Raw genomic sequence first — 18,000 nt, forward strand, 5'->3', positions numbered from 1 at the left:
TATTGAGTTTAATATTATTTGATGAAATCTTATCATATTAATTTCCAGATCCCCCATGGATTAATTATAAATTATAGAATGAATATTTATGTAATATTCATATACACATTTATATTATTTGTTGTTAAATCTTCTTTATGTTATGATCGATATCCTAGATATTCAACTCCAGATGATGATACTGATGATGATGATAACTTTGATGTAACACAATCCGGACAACCAATTCAACCACAACCCGATCAACAACATATACCTGTATATTATGGAGGACATACTTATCCACCTGTACAACCACAACCACATTATCCTCATCCACAACAACCTCTACAACAGTATATACTTCCTCAACCATATTATACACAACAACCATATTATCCCGGACCACCTACACATCCATTTCAACCTATACTAGGACCTTATCAACCTCCATATCAAACTGTACAAGGACCACATCCACAACAACCTATAATATTACCTCAACCTCCACCTCATCCACAACCATATTATCCAGGATATGTACCATTACCACCTACACATCCACCATATCAGCCTCCACAATATGGTCCTTATCAACAAGGATATCCTCCATATCAACCAACACTGCAACAACCTGTACAAGAAACTCAACCAACACATCCAGGATATCAACCTACACAACAACAACAACAACTCACTGAACCTACTCAACATCCACAACAGCCACAACCATATTATGGACCACCTCCTCAACCACCACTAGTTCTACCTTATCAGCCTCCACAAGCACAACCAGAGCCACCACAGTATCCAGGATACTACCCATATCAACCATATCAACATCCAATTCAACCTTCTCGTATACAACCTCCAGAACAACCTACTGATTACGATCCATATCATCCATATCAACCCTATTATCCAACTCAACCTACTACACAACCATATGGACCTACTACTCATTCAGGACTTGAACCTACACCAATAAGAGAACCTTCAGAAATACTTAAAGAATATGATCAATTAGCAGATAAATTAACTTCTGCTGCAAAAGATAAAGTATTAAAAAAACAAAAAGAATTGGACTTTATAAAATTCTATAAAAAAACTAAAAAAGGCGACTTGGTTCCAATGGCTGAAAATGATTTCAAAATATTATTTACCAATATGTTTGTGACTAAATATTTATTTAAAGCAAACGTTGAACAACTAATTTTTAACGATGATACAGTTTATATTCATAAACCTGGAAAACCATATTGTACATCATTAACTTACAACAAAAAAAGTAAATTTTTTGCCATTAATCTTGAAGATGGTTCATTTCTTTATATTAATAAACGTAAAGGTCAGTGGAGAACATTTGCAATGAAAGTTGAGGATTATATTAAACTGTATACTCATGATTCACAAGGAAATGACCTGTTGTTGAGTAGTGAACACTATTATATTGATATAGCAAGCAAAGGTTCATTTAAATATACATTTAAAAAAGGAGTATACTGTACTAAAATCATATTTAATCAAAAGTTAGTTTGGGAAAAAACTGATGATGAACCATTTCCAAATGCAGTATCTGTTACATCCAAAACGAATGTAGTTATACATTATGATAATTATGTTTCGGTATATTCTATTGTTAGAGGACAATTTAAGGGATTATATATTAAACCAATAAAGAAGGTTTTAATGAATATTAAATAAATTATGAATTTATTAATAATAATACTGTAAATTTAATATATATATCATTATATATATTAGTTATTTTATTATATATTTAAAATGTTTTATGAACATATATTTTATTATTATAAAATCTATTGATATATTATATTTATTGTTATGTCAAAATTTATGACTTAAATTTATATTAATAAAATTAATATATTGTTCAATTATAATATTTTCAGATCCCCCATTAATAAATTAATGTGTAATAATTTAATAAATAATGTATATATGTTTTGCATACACATACATATTAATATTACTATTAATTGGATATTCTGGATGTTCTGATAAACCTACTGACACACAGGGTTCTAACTCTAATGAAGATAATCTTCCCAAAATTGGAGGATTATCATTAGTAGATTATAATGATTCTGATGAAGAAGATAATTTTCAGGTAACAGAAACTAGTGAAACTACTCAGATTGAAACTCATGAAACTCAAGAAGAAACTACTACTGAAGAAATAATTGAAACTCATGAGGAACCTGAACATGAAACTACTGAAGAACCTCAAGTTCATCAGCCTACTCCTATCCAACCTACTCAACAACCTCCAGTATATTATATAGTAGGACAACAACCAGATCCAGGATATTATCCAGTGTATCAACTGCCTATACAACCAACACCTTATGAACAGTATCAGCCTAGTCAACATGGTTATCAACCAATATACTTACAATATCAACCTGAGTTTCAGCAAATACCTTATCAACAATATCCTGAAATTCAATATCAGGAATACCAGGGATATCAATTTATTCCTCAGCCACAACCTATTCCACAACATCAACCAATTTATCAACCATATATACCTATAACACAACCATATGAACCAGCATATCCAGTAGCACCTCAATTAATTACTAGACCTATAGACATACCAAGACGAAAAAGCAATAGAACTAAGTCTAAAGACTCAAAACAAACAAAAAAACAAACAACTCAAGCATACTATCCTGTACCACAACCAGAACCTAATCAAACTGAATCATCAAAAGTATCAACACCTAAACAACCTACTGAACCAGCTACTGAAAAATCTGAACAACAAACAACTAAAGAACAACAAACTCAATCTGAACCTTCTAAAGAAAGAACCGAAGAAGCAACACAGCCTACTCATACTGAACCCATACATACTACTGAAGAATTAGAACCAGAAACTATTCCAGTAGAAATTGGATCAGATGAAGAAGGAGATGGAGATGAAGGAGAACCAGAGGAAGAAGAACCTCCTAAGGAACCAGGAGAATCTACTGAAATAATGAAGAAATGTAAAACAATAACATTTATGAAACTGAATGAGGAAGGTAAATTAGTAAAGATGCATTTAAGAGACTTCGTAATAAAATATATCAATTCATCAATTACAAGGTATAGACTTAAAGCAAATCTTGAACAATTACTTTGTGATGATATAATTATTTTCGAACATAAACCTGAAAATAAATATTGTACATCAATAACACATTATAAATCAAGGGATGTGTTCATTCTTATATCTCCTAATGGATACTATTTAGTTGAAAATCGTAAATCTAGTTGGAAAGTAAAATATGAAAATTTTGCAAAATGTCTCAGTGTATATACTATAGATTCTGAGGGAAATGAAATTAAGCTTACTGAAGAATATTATAATGCTAAAATTAGTGATCGCCCATCAATTACAGTTGATTTTTATAAACATACAAAATGTACCAAAATTATGTATAAAGGAAAATTAGTATGGGAAAAAACTGATGATGAAGGATATCCATTAGCATTGAGTATTAGAAGTAATTTAAGCATTCAAATTTGTTTTAATGGCTACAGAGTACGGTATATAAAAAGGGATGGGAAATATAGAAAATTCATTCGTTAATAAAATAAAAAATGTATACAGACTCGTAAATTTTATCTTATAAAGTTAAATTTATATATTATTAACCAATGTAAAAATAACTTTAATAAAATTTTTGAATATTTAAAGATATTTATCAAATTTTATAAAATAATAGTTTTACACATGATTGAAGTGATATATTTTAATTTATAGACTCATTCTAAGATAATTTATCATAATTTTAAAACATAAAGACATTAATTATTCTAATATGTCCATTAGTTAATGAGAATATCTCATTCTTAAATGGATTTTTATATAATATTAACGATTATTATACTGATAATTATTGGATATTTGAGGTGTGGATATAAATATCTTTATCCAACAAATTCATCAATTATACTGAATGGTACAGTTTTGGCATCTCACGTATATGTGGATTTATGGTAATGAAATATTCTGAAGAATTTATATCTGAAGGTATGAATCTCTATGACCTGATTAAATTCTACTAGGATTCAATTTAGTCTATTTCTATTAAAATAATATACACATTAAACACTACAGATTAATTTGTATATTTTTTAAAAAATTATTATTTTATTTATTGTTGTAGTATTATGTTTTAATATTGATTTATGTAATAAATAAGATAATTATTTGATTAATATATCAACATAATTTTATAAATTCTTAATTTCAAGATCCCCCATATAATTAAGTTGAATCAAATGTATAATGATTAAATATATATCATACACATATATAATAATAATAATAATAGTTAAATTTGTAAACTGTGCAGATCAAGATGTTTATCAGCCGTCTGGAGGTGAAGATGATGATAGTGATGATGATAACTATGATCTAGTTGTAAGAGAATTGGAAACATTAATTGAAGAAGATCAAAAATCTGGTGATACAGTAGTTTCTGATAATATTATGGAACATGGACTTGGGCATATTGTTTATGACTCATATAGTTCACAAAGAATTACAACTCATGTAACTGAGGATGAGAAAATAAAACAATCATTATCAATCCATCATAGAGAAAAACATGAAGTTGAAGACGTAAAAAAAAGTAAAGAAATTATTTTTATGAAGAAGGATCATCTAGGTAATTTCTTTCCAATGACTGAACTAGACTACAATCGTATATGGGACGATAATAATTCAATGAAATATAATTTTATTACTAAAGTTGAACAAATATTATATAAATCTGAAACTGTTTATGATCATAGGCCTGACAGAGCTTATCCTTTATCATTAACTTATAACAAAAAAAGAAAGGTTTTTATTCTTCGTCTTGAAGATGATGGATTTCTTTATATTAATAAACGTCAAGGTCAGTGGAAAATATTAGCAAGAAAAATTCCAAACTATGTTAAACTGTATTCAATAGATTCTGAAGGAAATCAATTTCAACTATCAGAAGGACAATATTATCTTTATTTAACTGACAAATGTTGTTTTAAATATATTTTCTTTTCAGAAATACCTTGTGTTAAAATCATAGCTAACAATAAACTAGTTTGGGAGAAAAAACCTAATGAAAATAGATTGTTATCAGTTTATATTAATCTTAAAGGAGATTTTTTGGCTAAATTCGAAAGTCATATTAGCGTAATTGCTAAAAAACATAATGAATATAAATATATGTTCGATAAGCCTGGGAAATAATAAAGATAATTAAGTTAAGAAATTACACTTAATCACATATTTAAGTATTTTCAAGAATCTAAGAATATAAAGACTTTCATAACATTTTAATATCGTATCACAGAATAGTTTACATAGTTAATATATGTTGATAGTTTAATTCAATGGTTTGTTTAGAGTTGAAACAGATTCATAATATTTTGGTATTAAGAAATGACTTATTCTAAGATGATAATCATACTAAAAATATTATTGATTATTTTTAAATACATTATTTGATTTATTAGAATCGGCAATACAGAATACATTGGTTATCTAACTATAGGAATTTTGAACCATTGTATTAGTTTCTAATAAGATTTAATTTATTACAAATTTATTTAGTGATTACTTATGTGAGTCCTTTATATCATTGGAACACAATTATCTTCTTTAATAGTACTCTCTGTGGACAAAGGTACCTATAAATTCCAACTAAGAACGTTGGCACTCAGAAGATCAAAGTCTTAAACATGACAATCAGTGAATTGGTAAGTAGACAGGCTCACTGGATTTACAATATAGATATAAAAATACTAATTAAGTATAAAAACCAATCATAAATATAACTACACTGAGGTAATAATATGAATACAAATTATAGTAAATTAAAATTGTCAACTTGATATTTGGTTCATAAACGAATATTCGTACTTAACTGAAAGAATCAATGTACATATTGTACAAATCTTTATTATAAAATTTAAAATTCTTTACATTAATTGACTGATGAAATCTGAAAAATATTGAAGTCGGATTAGATTTAAGGTTCATGGTAATCAAATTTAAACAGTCCACTGGAATGGTTAACTCAAGCTAAGTATCAGGTTGTTTGACACCAGAGGAAAGTTTTGTATTTACATTTTCTTCCTTTGCCTTTTTATAAACATTATTTTGGAAAATGAAATGACAACCAGTTCCTTTGTCATCAATAAGTGAGACAATGGATGGAAACTTATTATTATCAATATAGACGTTTGCTTTTACATAATGACTTTCATCTATTTTAAGATGAAAGTAATTTTTCGCATTGAGAAATATTACATTGTTGTATTTTTTATGTGGCTCATTGGGGGTTTCAAATGTGTGAACATAATGTGTATACCCTTGATGAGATGTATCTCCATTAGAGACAGTTACACTAAACCCATCCTGTTGTTTGTCATAGTAACTAGAAGTTTGATCTAACTTCAAATAAAGTGAATCAAAATTCTGATGTGCTAGTCTTCTCAAAACATCCAATGGATTAGAGGTGTTAATTGACTCTCTAAGGTATCTTTTTCTTTTATAAACATAAGCAACATCCACGGCACCTCTAAGAACAACGATTAAGGGAATGAGCTTATCTTTGGTAAGAAAGTAAGAATCTACACTTGTTAATTCTGGATCATCAAAAGTAATATCAGCACCATCCAATGCAATTAATCTAAATTTAGATTGAATACCGTCTAGCCTAAGACTGTGAGTAAACTTAAAGAATTCACTCAGTTGGACCTCATCGACGGATACCATAATATCGGCATCTGGTAATGAAGATGTAGTTGATTCTCCTGTGTAATGATAATTGGTCATTTTTGAAACATCAATTTTAAGATATTTGTAATTATGATATACCAAATATTTCAAGGTGTTTTTTAAATCAACAATAAGGTTATCCATAGAAACATAACCATTATTCTCGAGCTTATAAAATTTCTGTCTTACTGATCCATTCAAAATGACCAAAAGTGGTTTAGTCAAATGTTTATTGTGATAATATGCTTCCAATGACGAAACTTTGGTTTGGTCTACACTCAGGTTAGGTTCGTTGATAAACTTTAAAATGCTAAATGGTTTATTAACACCATCTACAGTAAGGGTATGAACACATCTCCTGAAAGGCTTAAGAGGATAATCCTCCTGACGTTTCACTGTTAATTGATTTCGGGTTTGATAACTTGAAATACCACCTTCAAAATCGTATGGATCATGTCTTGCTAGATTGATAGCCAGAACATTATTCACTTCAAAGTTAGCAAGTGTTAAGTAATAAGTGAACATAGAAGTGTCTGTTTGTAGATTGTAATGAGGATAACCAAAGTAGTTTAAGAAACCAAGATGTGCAAACATCCTTATATAAATTGGTTTTGCTGATTCCGGCTCCCAGAAATAAACAAATAATTTACGTATTAAGAAATGACGCATAAACCCAGTAAGAGAGTCCCTTCCATATTTGAACCTGTGGACCCTGACACTGGCGAAGTCAACGGTGCTACCAGTATCATTATAAATAGTGTGAATATATGCTTTGAATCCAGGGTATAGATTTGTATCGGATGAACTAGGGTCAGATTCTGGTAGAGATGAACTAGGTTCAGTCACATATACCTTATACTTACCAAATTTGTAATTCCCTGATTTTTTGGAAAAATCAATCATTGTAATATCATCCCTTAGCAAAAGGTAGTGTTCATCAAGAATATTTGTATTCAACTCTTGAACATTAATGGATTCCCATTTGTTGTTTCCTTTATGGACATAGGTCTTAAATCCAGTCTGATCTTTTAATCTAATACACAATGGTTCGTCGTATTCACCAACATAAAGCTCAAGTTCAGAAACGTTTTCACAATCGAGTTCGAAATTAGAGAGGAAATGCCTAATATGAGGTTTAAATGTCCTGTCGTTAGTGACTGAACAGCTGTACTTCTTAAAAACATCATCAACCTTGTGCTTCTTAATATTCAATTCATCATTTCCTTGTATAATCTTATAAGGAGTTTCCTCAGTAGCAAGAGTAATAGCTGAAAGATCAAAAACTAAATCTTCTTTAGTGAGATTCATTTCAGGGAGAATATTGACGAAAGTTTCTTGTTCAGGTTCTTTAATCATGTAGTTAGCATCCCATCCAGTTGTTAATACATCTGGATACATATTATTGAGAAGTGGTTTAGGTTCAGGTTTTTTAGATTTATCTAATTCATCAAGAGTCCATCCAGTTGTTAATACATCTGGATACATATTATTGAGAAGTGGTTTAGGTTCAGGTTTTTTAGATTTATCTAATTCATCAAGAGTCCATCCAGTTGTTAATACATCTGGATACAGATTATTGAGAAGTGGTTTAGGTTCAGGTTTATGTTCAACTATATCACTATTATCATGCCATCCAGAAGGAAATCCACTAGCAGTATCAAAACTAACATCTTCAGGTTTAGGTTCAGGTTTATGTTCAACTATATCACTATTATCATGCCATCCAGAAGGAAATCCATTAGCAGTATCAAAACTAACATCATCAGGTTTAGGTTCAGGTTTTTTAGATTTATCTAATTCATCAAGAGTCCAACCAGTTGTTAATACATCTGGATACATATTATTGAGAAGTGGTTTAGGTTCAGGTTTATGTTCAACTATATCACTATTATCATGCCATCCAGAAGGAAATCCAGCAGCAGTATCAAAACTAACATCTTCAGGTTTAGGTTCAGGTTTTTTAGATTTATCTAATTCATCAAGAGTCCAACCAGTTGTTAATACATCTGGATACATATTATTGAGAAGTGGTTTAGGTTCAGGTTTTTTAGATTTATCTAATTCATCAAGAGTCCAACCAGTTGTTAATACATCTGGATACAGATTATTGAGAAGTGGTTTAGGTTCAGGTTTAGTTTGTGGTTTAGGTTCAGGTTTATGTTCAACTATATCACTATTATCATGCCAACCAGAAGGAAATCCAGCAGCAGTATCAAAACTAACATCATCAGGTTTAGGTTCAGGTTTTTTAGATTTATCTAATTCATCAAGAGTCCATCCAGTTGTTAATACATCTGGATACATATTATTGAGAAGTGGTTTAGGTTCAGGTTTTTTAGATTTATCTAATTCATCAAGAGTCCAACCAGTTGTTAATACATCTGGATACAGATTATTGAGAAGTGGTTTAGGTTCAGGTTTAGTTTGTGGTTTAGGTTCAGGTTTATGTTCAACTATATCACTATTATCATGCCAACCAGAAGGAAATCCAGCAGCAGTATCAAAACTAACATCATCAGGTTTTTTAGATTTATCCAATTCATCAAGAGTCCAACCAGTTGTTAATACATCTGGATACATATTATTGAGAAGTGGTTTAGGTTCAGGTTCTTTAATCATGTAGGTAGCATCCAAATCCGAATCAAGTTCAATAGTAGGTTCAACTTCAGGTTCTTTAATCATGTAGGTAGCATCCAAATCCGAATCAAGTTCAGTATCAGTAGAATCAACTTCTGATTCAGGTTTAGAAATTTTTGTAGGTATTTCTAGATCATTTGGATTGATTGAATCATCTCCATTTGCAAATGGGAATGGACCTATTGATAGAAGTTGTCCCTTGGGAGAATAGTGATGAAAGTCTTCATCATGCCAAATTGTTACGAAGTCACCTGAATCTTGATTATTGAAAACCGTGAAACCAGAAATAGGTTCAACTTTTAAAAAGTTGACCTCATTGGATTCAACAACAAATTTCTGTATCATGAGAGGTTGTTGATATGTGTGAGTCCATCCAGTGAGTTTGGCTGTAGGAAATTCATGCTCAATGCTATTAACATTAGCATTATATGTGCCCACGGAATAGTTCTCTGTTTTAAGAATGTTTACGTCAATAACATCGAGATTGCCTTTAAGTTTCAAGTCAGAATCATTTTCTAAGTGGAAGGACCAAATAATTTCAGTGCTAGGAGTATCAACTTTAGCCTTTTTATTCCTATAAATCAATCCAACAGACAAACAGATGATTGAGATAGCTACAAATCCAACGACTAATGATGCGATAATAGAAACTTTTCCCATAAAGGTTGATAACCTAACTCAGTTGAAAATCATTTAATCAGTTTAATATACAATCAAGCTGTGATTAAGTATAAAATTATCTATAAGCTTATTGTCAACAATATGCTTGAATGCAAGTTGATTTGTCGTTAAAATAACCGTTTTTGAATATGCGATGGGGAGATTCCTTTCTCAAAATGCTACAAGCATTTCTGCTCTATCTACTTTATTGAATAAATTCTTTTATAATCATCTTATATTTAATACCAATTTACTATGTTATTTTCGTGCTAACATTTCTCCATACTCCTATTATACTAATCTATGGCTCTCTTACCTATTACACCTTAATTATGTTACATCACCAAATTACACATTTTTTCTACACAAATTGATTCATTTACTTTTTTGTTTTATATTTTAACAAAAATTCACTTCACATTCATTTTAATGCTTGTACATTCACTTCAATTCACATCAAAAACATCCAACTTATTTCTTTCATTTATTAACATTTGAATCGCATATTCATAATCTAACACATCCAATCACTAGATCATTTGATAAACCAGATATTTTTTTCTAATAAATTTGTATGTATAATCAACCTTGTATATTATAGTATATTAAAATCCCAATTCATAATTAATTAAACATACGCTCACAAACCAGATTATTCTTATATAGATACTTATGCTTTAATCTGGTTCTGTGCCACGCTAAGTTATTTCCACATTTGCAACTAGTATCTGTCAACCCTGTGTTACCGTTATTATTATACCAACTGATCATCTAAATTAATATACCATAAAAGTCATATCTAACTATACTCAATTTTGAACCATTGTATTAGTTTCTAATATTAGATTTAATGTATATTAACCAATTTTTAATTTAGTGATTAGTTATTTAAGGGATTAGTTTGTGATTAGTATTATTGCCTATAATAACTTGTTTCACATAACTAACTCATTATCTTTTATACTCTTATCAACATCACTGTTTCTTTAACTTCGCACCCATATTCTTCTTCTGACCTTCTTATACTGTATACCAATTAATATCAGCAATGTCAACCCTACTATTATCCCCAGTCTGGCCCAATTAGCTTGTTGGTGAGTCACATACTCGACTAATTTGAATCCCTCCCTTGATTTATATCTACGAATTGTTGTTTTTAATTCCACCATCTATTCCTATTTCTCCTTTGTCGACTTTCGACTATATATTCATTGGAAGGTGCTTTTGTTAATAGTATAGAGTGAGAAAAGAAATAATGAGGAAATGGATAATTATACTGAGACGATAAGGATATAATTAGTGATGTTGATAAGAGTATAAAAGATAATGAGTTAGTTATGTGAAACAAGTTATTATAGGCAATAATACTAATCACAAACTAATCCCTTAAATAACTAATCACTAAATTAAAAATTGGTTAATATACATTAAATCTAATATTAGAAACTAATACAATGGTTCAAAATTGAGTATAGTTAGATATGACTTTTATGGTATATTAATTTAGATGATCAGTTGGTATAATAACGGTAACACAGGGTTGACAGATACTAGTTGCAAATGTGGAAATAACTTAGCGTGGCACAGAACCAGATTAAAGCATAAGTATCTATATAAGAATAATCTGGTTTGTGAGCGTATGTTTAATTAATTATGAATTGGGATTTTAATATACTATAATATACAAGGTTGATTATACATACAAATTTATTAGAAAAAAATATCTGGTTTATCAAATGATCTAGTGATTGGATGTGTTAGATTATGAATATGCGATTCAAATGTTAATAAATGAAAGAAATAAGTTGGATGTTTTTGATGTGAATTGAAGTGAATGTACAAGCATTAAAATGAATGTGAAGTGAATTTTTGTTAAAATATAAAACAAAAAAGTAAATGAATCAATTTGTGTAGAAAAAATGTGTAATTTGGTGATGTAACATAATTAAGGTGTAATAGGTAAGAGAGCCATAGATTAGTATAATAGGAGTATGGAGAAATGTTAGCACGAAAATAACATAGTAAATTGGTATTAAATATAAGATGATTATAAAAGAATTTATTCAATAAAGTAGATAGAGAGGAAATGCTTGTAGCATTTTGAGAAAGGAATCTCCCCATCGCATATTCAAAAACGGTTATTTTAACGACAAATCAACTTGCATTCAAGCATATTGTTGACAATAAGCTTATAGATAATTTTATACTTAATCACAGCTTGATTGTATATTAAACTGATTAAATGATTTTCAACTGAGTTAGGTTATCAACCTTTATGGGAAAAGTTTCTATTATCGCATCATTAGTCGTTGGATTTGTAGCTATCTCAATCATCTGTTTGTCTGTTGGATTGATTTATAGGAATAAAAAGGCTAAAGTTGATACTCCTAGCACTGAAATTATTTGGTCCTTCCACTTAGAAAATGATTCTGACTTGAAACTTAAAGGCAATCTCGATGTTATTGACGTAAACATTCTTAAAACAGAGAACTATTCCGTGGGCACATATAATGCTAATGTTAATAGCATTGAGCATGAATTTCCTACAGCCAAACTCACTGGATGGACTCACACATATCAACAACCTCTCATGATACAGAAATTTGTTGTTGAATCCAATGAGGTCAACTTTTTAAAAGTTGAACCTATTTCTGGTTTCACGGTTTTCAATAATCAAGATTCAGGTGACTTCGTAACAATTTGGCATGATGAAGACTTTCATCACTATTCTCCCAAGGGACAACTTCTATCAATAGGTCCATTCCCATTTGCAAATGGAGATGATTCAATCAATCCAAATGATCTAGAAATACCTACAAAAATTTCTGAACCTGAACCAGAAGTTGATTCTACTACTGATACTGAACTTGATTCGGATTTGGATGCTACCTACATGATTAAAGAACCTGAAGTTGAACCTACTATTGAACTTGATTCGGATTTGGATGCTACCTACATGATTAAAGAACCTGAACAAGAAACTTTCGTCAATATTCTCCCTGAAATGAATCTCACTAAAGAAGATTTAGTTTTTGATCTTTCAGCTATTACTCTTGCTACTGAGGAAACTCCTTATAAGATTATACAAGGAGATGATGAATTGAATATTAAGAAACATAAGGTTGATGATGTTTTTAAGAAGTACAGCTGTTCAGTCACTAACGACAGGAAGTTTAAACCTCATATTAGGCATTTCCTCTCTAATTTCGAACTCGATTGTGAAAACGTTTCTGAACTTGAGCTTTATGTTGGTGAATACGACGAACCATTGTGTATTAGATTAAAAGATCAGACTGGATTTAAGACCTATGTCCATAGAGGAAACAACAAATGGGAATCCATTAATGTTCAAGAGTTGAATACAAATATTCTTGATGAACACTACCTTTTGCTAAGGGATGATATTACAATGATTGATTTTTCCAAAAAATCAGGGAATTACAAATTTGGTAAGTATAAGGTATATGTGACTGAACCTAGTTCATCTCTACCAGAATCTGACCCTAGTTCATCCGATACAAATCTATACCCTGGATTCAAAGCATATATTCACACTATTTATAATGATACTGATAGTTCCGTTGACTTCACCAGTGTCAAGGTTCACAGGTTCAAATATGGAGAACTCGGTCTTACTGGGTTTATGCGTCATTTCTTAATACGTAAATTATACGTTTATTTCTGGGAGCCGGAACCAACAAAACCAATTTATATAAGGATGTTTGTACATCTTGGTTTCTTAAACTACTTTGGTTATCCTCATTACAATCTACAAACAAACACTTCTATGTTCACTTATTACTTAACACTTGCTAACTTTGAAGTGAATAATGTTCTGGCTATCAATCTAGCAAGACATGATCCATACGATTTTGAAGGTGGTATTTCAAGTTATCAAACCCGAAATCAATTAACAGTGAAACGTCAGGAGGATTATCCTCTTAAGCCTTTCAGGAGATGTGTTCATACCCTTACTGTAGATGGTGTTAATAAACCATTTAGCATTTTAAAGTTTATCAACGAACCTAACCTGAGTGTAGACCAAACCAAAGTTTCGTCATTGGAAGCATATTATCACAATAAACATTTGACTAAACCACTTTTGGTCATTTTGAATGGATCAGTAAGACAGAAATTTTATAAGCTCGAGAATAATGGTTATGTTTCTATGGATAACCTTATTGTTGATTTAAAAAACACCTTGAAATATTTGGTATATCATAATTACAAATATCTTAAAATTGATGTTTCAAAAATGACCAATTATCATTACACAGGAGAATCAACTACATCTTCATTACCAGATGCCGATATTATGGTATCCGTCGATGAGGTCCAACTGAGTGAATTCTTTAAGTTTACTCACAGTCTTAGGCTAGACGGTATTCAATCTAAATTTAGATTAATTGCATTGGATGGTGCTGATATTACTTTTGATGATCCAGAATTAACAAGTGTAGATTCTTACTTTCTTACCAAAGATAAGCTCATTCCCTTAATCGTTGTTCTTAGAGGTGCCGTGGATGTTGCTTATGTTTATAAAAGAAAAAGATACCTTAGAGAGTCAATTAACACCTCTAATCCATTGGATGTTTTGAGAAGACTAGCACATCAGAATTTTGATTCACTTTATTTGAAGTTAGATCAAACTTCTAGTTACTATGACAAACAACAGGATGGGTTTAGTGTAACTGTCTCTAATGGAGATACATCTCATCAAGGGTATACACATTATGTTCACACATTTGAAACCCCCAATGAGCCACATAAAAAATACAACAATGTAATATTTCTCAATGCGAAAAATTACTTTCATCTTAAAATAGATGAAAGTCATTATGTAAAAGCAAACGTCTATATTGATAATAATAAGTTTCCATCCATTGTCTCACTTATTGATGACAAAGGAACTGGTTGTCATTTCATTTTCCAAGATAATGTTTATAAAAAGGCAAAGGAAGAAAATGTAAATACGAAACTTTCCTCTGGTAGTCAAACAACCTGATACTTAGCTTGTGTTAATGATTCCAGTGGACTGGTTAAACTATTACCATGAACCTTAAATCTAATCCGACTTCAATATTTTTCAGATTTCAGTCAATTAATGTAAAGAATTTTAAATTTTATAATAGAGATTTGTACAATATGTACATTGATTCTTTCAGTTAAGTACGAATATTCGTTTATGAACCAAATATCAAGTTGACAATTTTAATTTACTATAATTTGTATTCATATTATTACCTCAGTGTAGTTATATTTATGATTGGTTTTTATACTTAATTAGTATTTTTATATCTATATTGTAAATCCAGTGAGCCTGTCTACTTACCAATTCACTGATTGTCATGTTTAAGACTTTGATCTTCTGAGTGCCAACGTTCTTAGTTGGAATTTATAGGTACCTTTGTCCACAGAGAGTACTATTAAAGAAGATAATTGTGTTCCAATGATATAAAGGACTCACATAAGTAATCACTAAATAAATTTGTAATAAATTAAATCTTATTAGAAACTAATACAATGGTTCAAAATTCCTATAGTTAGATAACCAATGTATTCTGTATTGCCGATTCTAATAAATCAAATAATGTATTTAAAAATAATCAATAATATGTTTAGTTTGAGTTATATTTCGTTGAGATTATTGAGGCGATAACAATTATTCGTTGATAGATATAATTGAGATTTTTTAGATAACAAAATTATGATCTGACCTGTAAATAAATATCCCACCTGAATAAAAGATTAATACGACCATTTAAGAAGACTTGGAAGATTTTAGGAATATCTCATGTTGAACATTAGAATATTTGTATAAAATAATGAATTATAATCCCGTGCTGAAATATATTTAAAAACTATTCATTTAGAAATTATTCTATCATTTTTATCCTTTTATATGGTATTTATTATACTTTCCAATCTATTTTGCCTCACATTAAAACAGTACAGTTATTACATATTCAGATTTATTTTAAAATCCTACGCATTTATATTAATCAAAAATTATTTAGTTTTATTAGATACTTTTAATTTTTATCTCATAGTTTTTGTTATTAACATATTTCCTACTTTATCGTTTTTTGTCTTCTTTTTTAGTCATAATCGCTTATATTTCATAGCATTTATTTGACATAAATATCTTATTTTGAATTTACTTGATTTACATATAATCTTTCTACATATATATTTGTTTTATTTATTCCATAAACTTTTAATTCCTTTCTGTATATGAAATTGTCTAGTTAAATATTAAAACAGATATAACATATTATGATGGATATATTACATTATTTAAAGCCTTTTATTAAGATGACTGCTTTAATTTTTATTATTCACGTGCCTTTCCCATTTCACTTCATTGTTTATTACTATATACATCTTGAAATGTATATTCTTATATATTATTTCAAAAACATTTAATTTTCTGTTTAATATTTGTAGTTTGCTATTTGTTGGCTCATACATAATTAATAACATGCTCAGCTTACTTAAATCTCCATGGTCAGCTTCCTCAATCTGTTCATTTAAATATATATATCAATATGATTTTCGTCACTATGTCTGACTTTTACCTAGTTTATCAGTGTTCATCAAACACGTGTGACTTTCTTTGCAGAAGTTCTCTTTAATCATTCTTTGAAAACGACCTCAAGTTCCTCACCAAGGGTTCTGATGGCTCTCTGAATCAATTGGAAGCTTCCAAATTTGAAATGATCAAATATCTTGATTGGTTTACCTATGTTTTTACTTTCAAGGACGATTCCAATTGTTCCCAATTGAAGTATAAGGAAAACATTTTTTGGAGTGTTCAAGATAACAGACTTTTTGCCAAATCTGTCTATATAAACCTGTCCATAAAATCTCTCATGATTGAGACTGGTGACTCATTATTAGTATTTATGCACTTTGATAATTAGAAGCTCATTTTCAAGTCTGGAGCTGAAACTGACCCTGTTTATACTCCTGAGGCCTATACGTCTGATGAACCACAACTTCACTTACGGTATCATACATCTACCAAGACTTATGAACAGTCAAAGGAATATAGTGAATCCAAGTCTTAAAGTAATCTACGAACTCTCATAATCACAAACTCAACAACAGGGCTTTTATTTTAATTCTCGGTTCCATTATTTCTGTTCTGTTTTTGGCTCTTACTCAGGCTCTGCATCAGATAATTCACAACTTGCATCTAACCTTTATTCACCAACATAACTGAAACTCACAAATTTGTACTATATTTAAAACTCAAAATTTAATAATTGAAGCTTAAAATTACTATAAATCTGAAATTCACTATTTTATAAATAAGATTTCAATCTCAGGATCTATTATTTGGATCTAACCTCAAATGTAGTGTACTATTTAATAAATTATCTATAAATTTAAAGCCTTATTTGGCTTTGTGTGATTTTATTTTAATATATTATACATATGTATTTTAACTCTACTAATATTAGTAGTTGATAATAGTTGTTTTATGAATAGTATCTAGATTGTCTAAATTTATTAAAACTCTCATAATAGTTTGATCTTGTCTTATACTTAACATTGTTGAATTATTTATATTTATAAAATTCTAGTCTTTGACCTAAGGGTGTAACGTCCAATCTGATATATTTAGACCACTTCAATTTTACCACAATTCATAAATTATATACGATTTTTGAACATGTATAAAACCATAAATTTATTTTCCTATTAAAACTATTTTAATTCCTCTTTTGTTCACTGATAGGCACTACAATAAATCCATATATACTATTGTATACTAATGTATGGTTATGTATATGTTCACTAGTATTTAGTAAAATGTTTATAAATATATATTAATAGTATATATTTTGAATTTAGTATTAAGTAATATGATTACTTAGAGTTAGTAAATATTAGGTGTATATATTGGGTTTAGCGTTTATTATGTATGTTGGCAT

General features: G+C 29.6%; 5 protein-coding genes across 5 annotated transcripts, besides 7 other annotated features; 4 read left to right on the forward strand and 1 right to left on the reverse strand.

Annotated features, from left to right (window-relative positions):
* The first annotated feature begins 21 nt into the window (after nt 1–21).
* Nucleotides 22–141: a sequence feature (Signal anchor predicted for TA09425 by SignalP 2.0 HMM (Signal peptide probability 0.002, signal anchor probability 0.754) with cleavage site probability 0.001 between residues 40 and 41).
* TA09425 (Theileria-specific sub-telomeric protein, SVSP family, putative) lies at nt 22–1,683 on the forward strand (the record flags this gene model as incomplete). The annotated part of the gene is made up of 1 exon (XM_947604.1): nt 22–1,683. One exon carries the CDS (start codon nt 22–24, stop codon nt 1,681–1,683), a length of 1,662 nt encoding a protein of 553 aa, XP_952697.1.
* Nucleotides 58–126: a sequence feature (1 probable transmembrane helix predicted for TA09425 by TMHMM2.0 at aa 13-35).
* A 250-nt stretch (nt 1,684–1,933) lies between the features above and the next one.
* Nucleotides 1,934–1,996: a sequence feature (Signal peptide predicted for TA09430 by SignalP 2.0 HMM (Signal peptide probability 0.895, signal anchor probability 0.076) with cleavage site probability 0.454 between residues 21 and 22).
* TA09430 (Theileria-specific sub-telomeric protein, SVSP family, putative) lies at nt 1,934–3,580 on the forward strand (the record flags this gene model as incomplete). Its single annotated transcript, XM_947605.1, has 1 exon — nt 1,934–3,580. The coding sequence occupies one exon, from the start codon at nt 1,934–1,936 to the stop codon at nt 3,578–3,580; it is 1,647 nt and encodes a 548-aa protein (XP_952698.1).
* A 702-nt stretch (nt 3,581–4,282) lies between these two features.
* On the forward strand, nt 4,283–5,230 carry TA09435 (Theileria-specific sub-telomeric protein, SVSP family, putative; the record flags this gene model as incomplete). Its single annotated transcript, XM_947606.1, has 1 exon — nt 4,283–5,230. The coding sequence occupies one exon, from the start codon at nt 4,283–4,285 to the stop codon at nt 5,228–5,230; it is 948 nt and encodes a 315-aa protein (XP_952699.1).
* Nucleotides 5,231–5,902: 672 nt separating this feature from the next.
* Nucleotides 5,903–10,060, reverse strand: TA09440 (uncharacterized protein; the record flags this gene model as incomplete). The annotated part of the gene is made up of 2 exons (XM_947607.1): nt 5,903–6,058; nt 6,086–10,060. The coding sequence occupies 2 exons, from the start codon at nt 10,058–10,060 to the stop codon at nt 5,903–5,905; spliced, it is 4,131 nt and encodes a 1,376-aa protein (XP_952700.1).
* Nucleotides 9,980–10,048: a sequence feature (1 probable transmembrane helix predicted for TA09440 by TMHMM2.0 at aa 5-27).
* Nucleotides 9,986–10,060: a sequence feature (Signal anchor predicted for TA09440 by SignalP 2.0 HMM (Signal peptide probability 0.319, signal anchor probability 0.674) with cleavage site probability 0.117 between residues 25 and 26).
* Nucleotides 10,061–12,335: 2,275 nt separating this feature from the next.
* Nucleotides 12,336–12,410: a sequence feature (Signal anchor predicted for TA09445 by SignalP 2.0 HMM (Signal peptide probability 0.319, signal anchor probability 0.674) with cleavage site probability 0.117 between residues 25 and 26).
* TA09445 (uncharacterized protein) lies at nt 12,336–15,065 on the forward strand (the record flags this gene model as incomplete). The annotated part of the gene is made up of 1 exon (XM_947608.1): nt 12,336–15,065. The coding sequence occupies one exon, from the start codon at nt 12,336–12,338 to the stop codon at nt 15,063–15,065; it is 2,730 nt and encodes a 909-aa protein (XP_952701.1).
* Nucleotides 12,348–12,416: a sequence feature (1 probable transmembrane helix predicted for TA09445 by TMHMM2.0 at aa 5-27).
* Nucleotides 15,066–18,000: the final 2,935 nt, after the last annotated feature.

This window comes from Theileria annulata, chromosome 2 (genome assembly GCF_000003225.4).
Source record: "Theileria annulata chromosome 2, complete sequence, *** SEQUENCING IN PROGRESS ***".
NCBI classification, from domain to species: Eukaryota; Apicomplexa; class Aconoidasida; order Piroplasmida; family Theileriidae; genus Theileria; species Theileria annulata.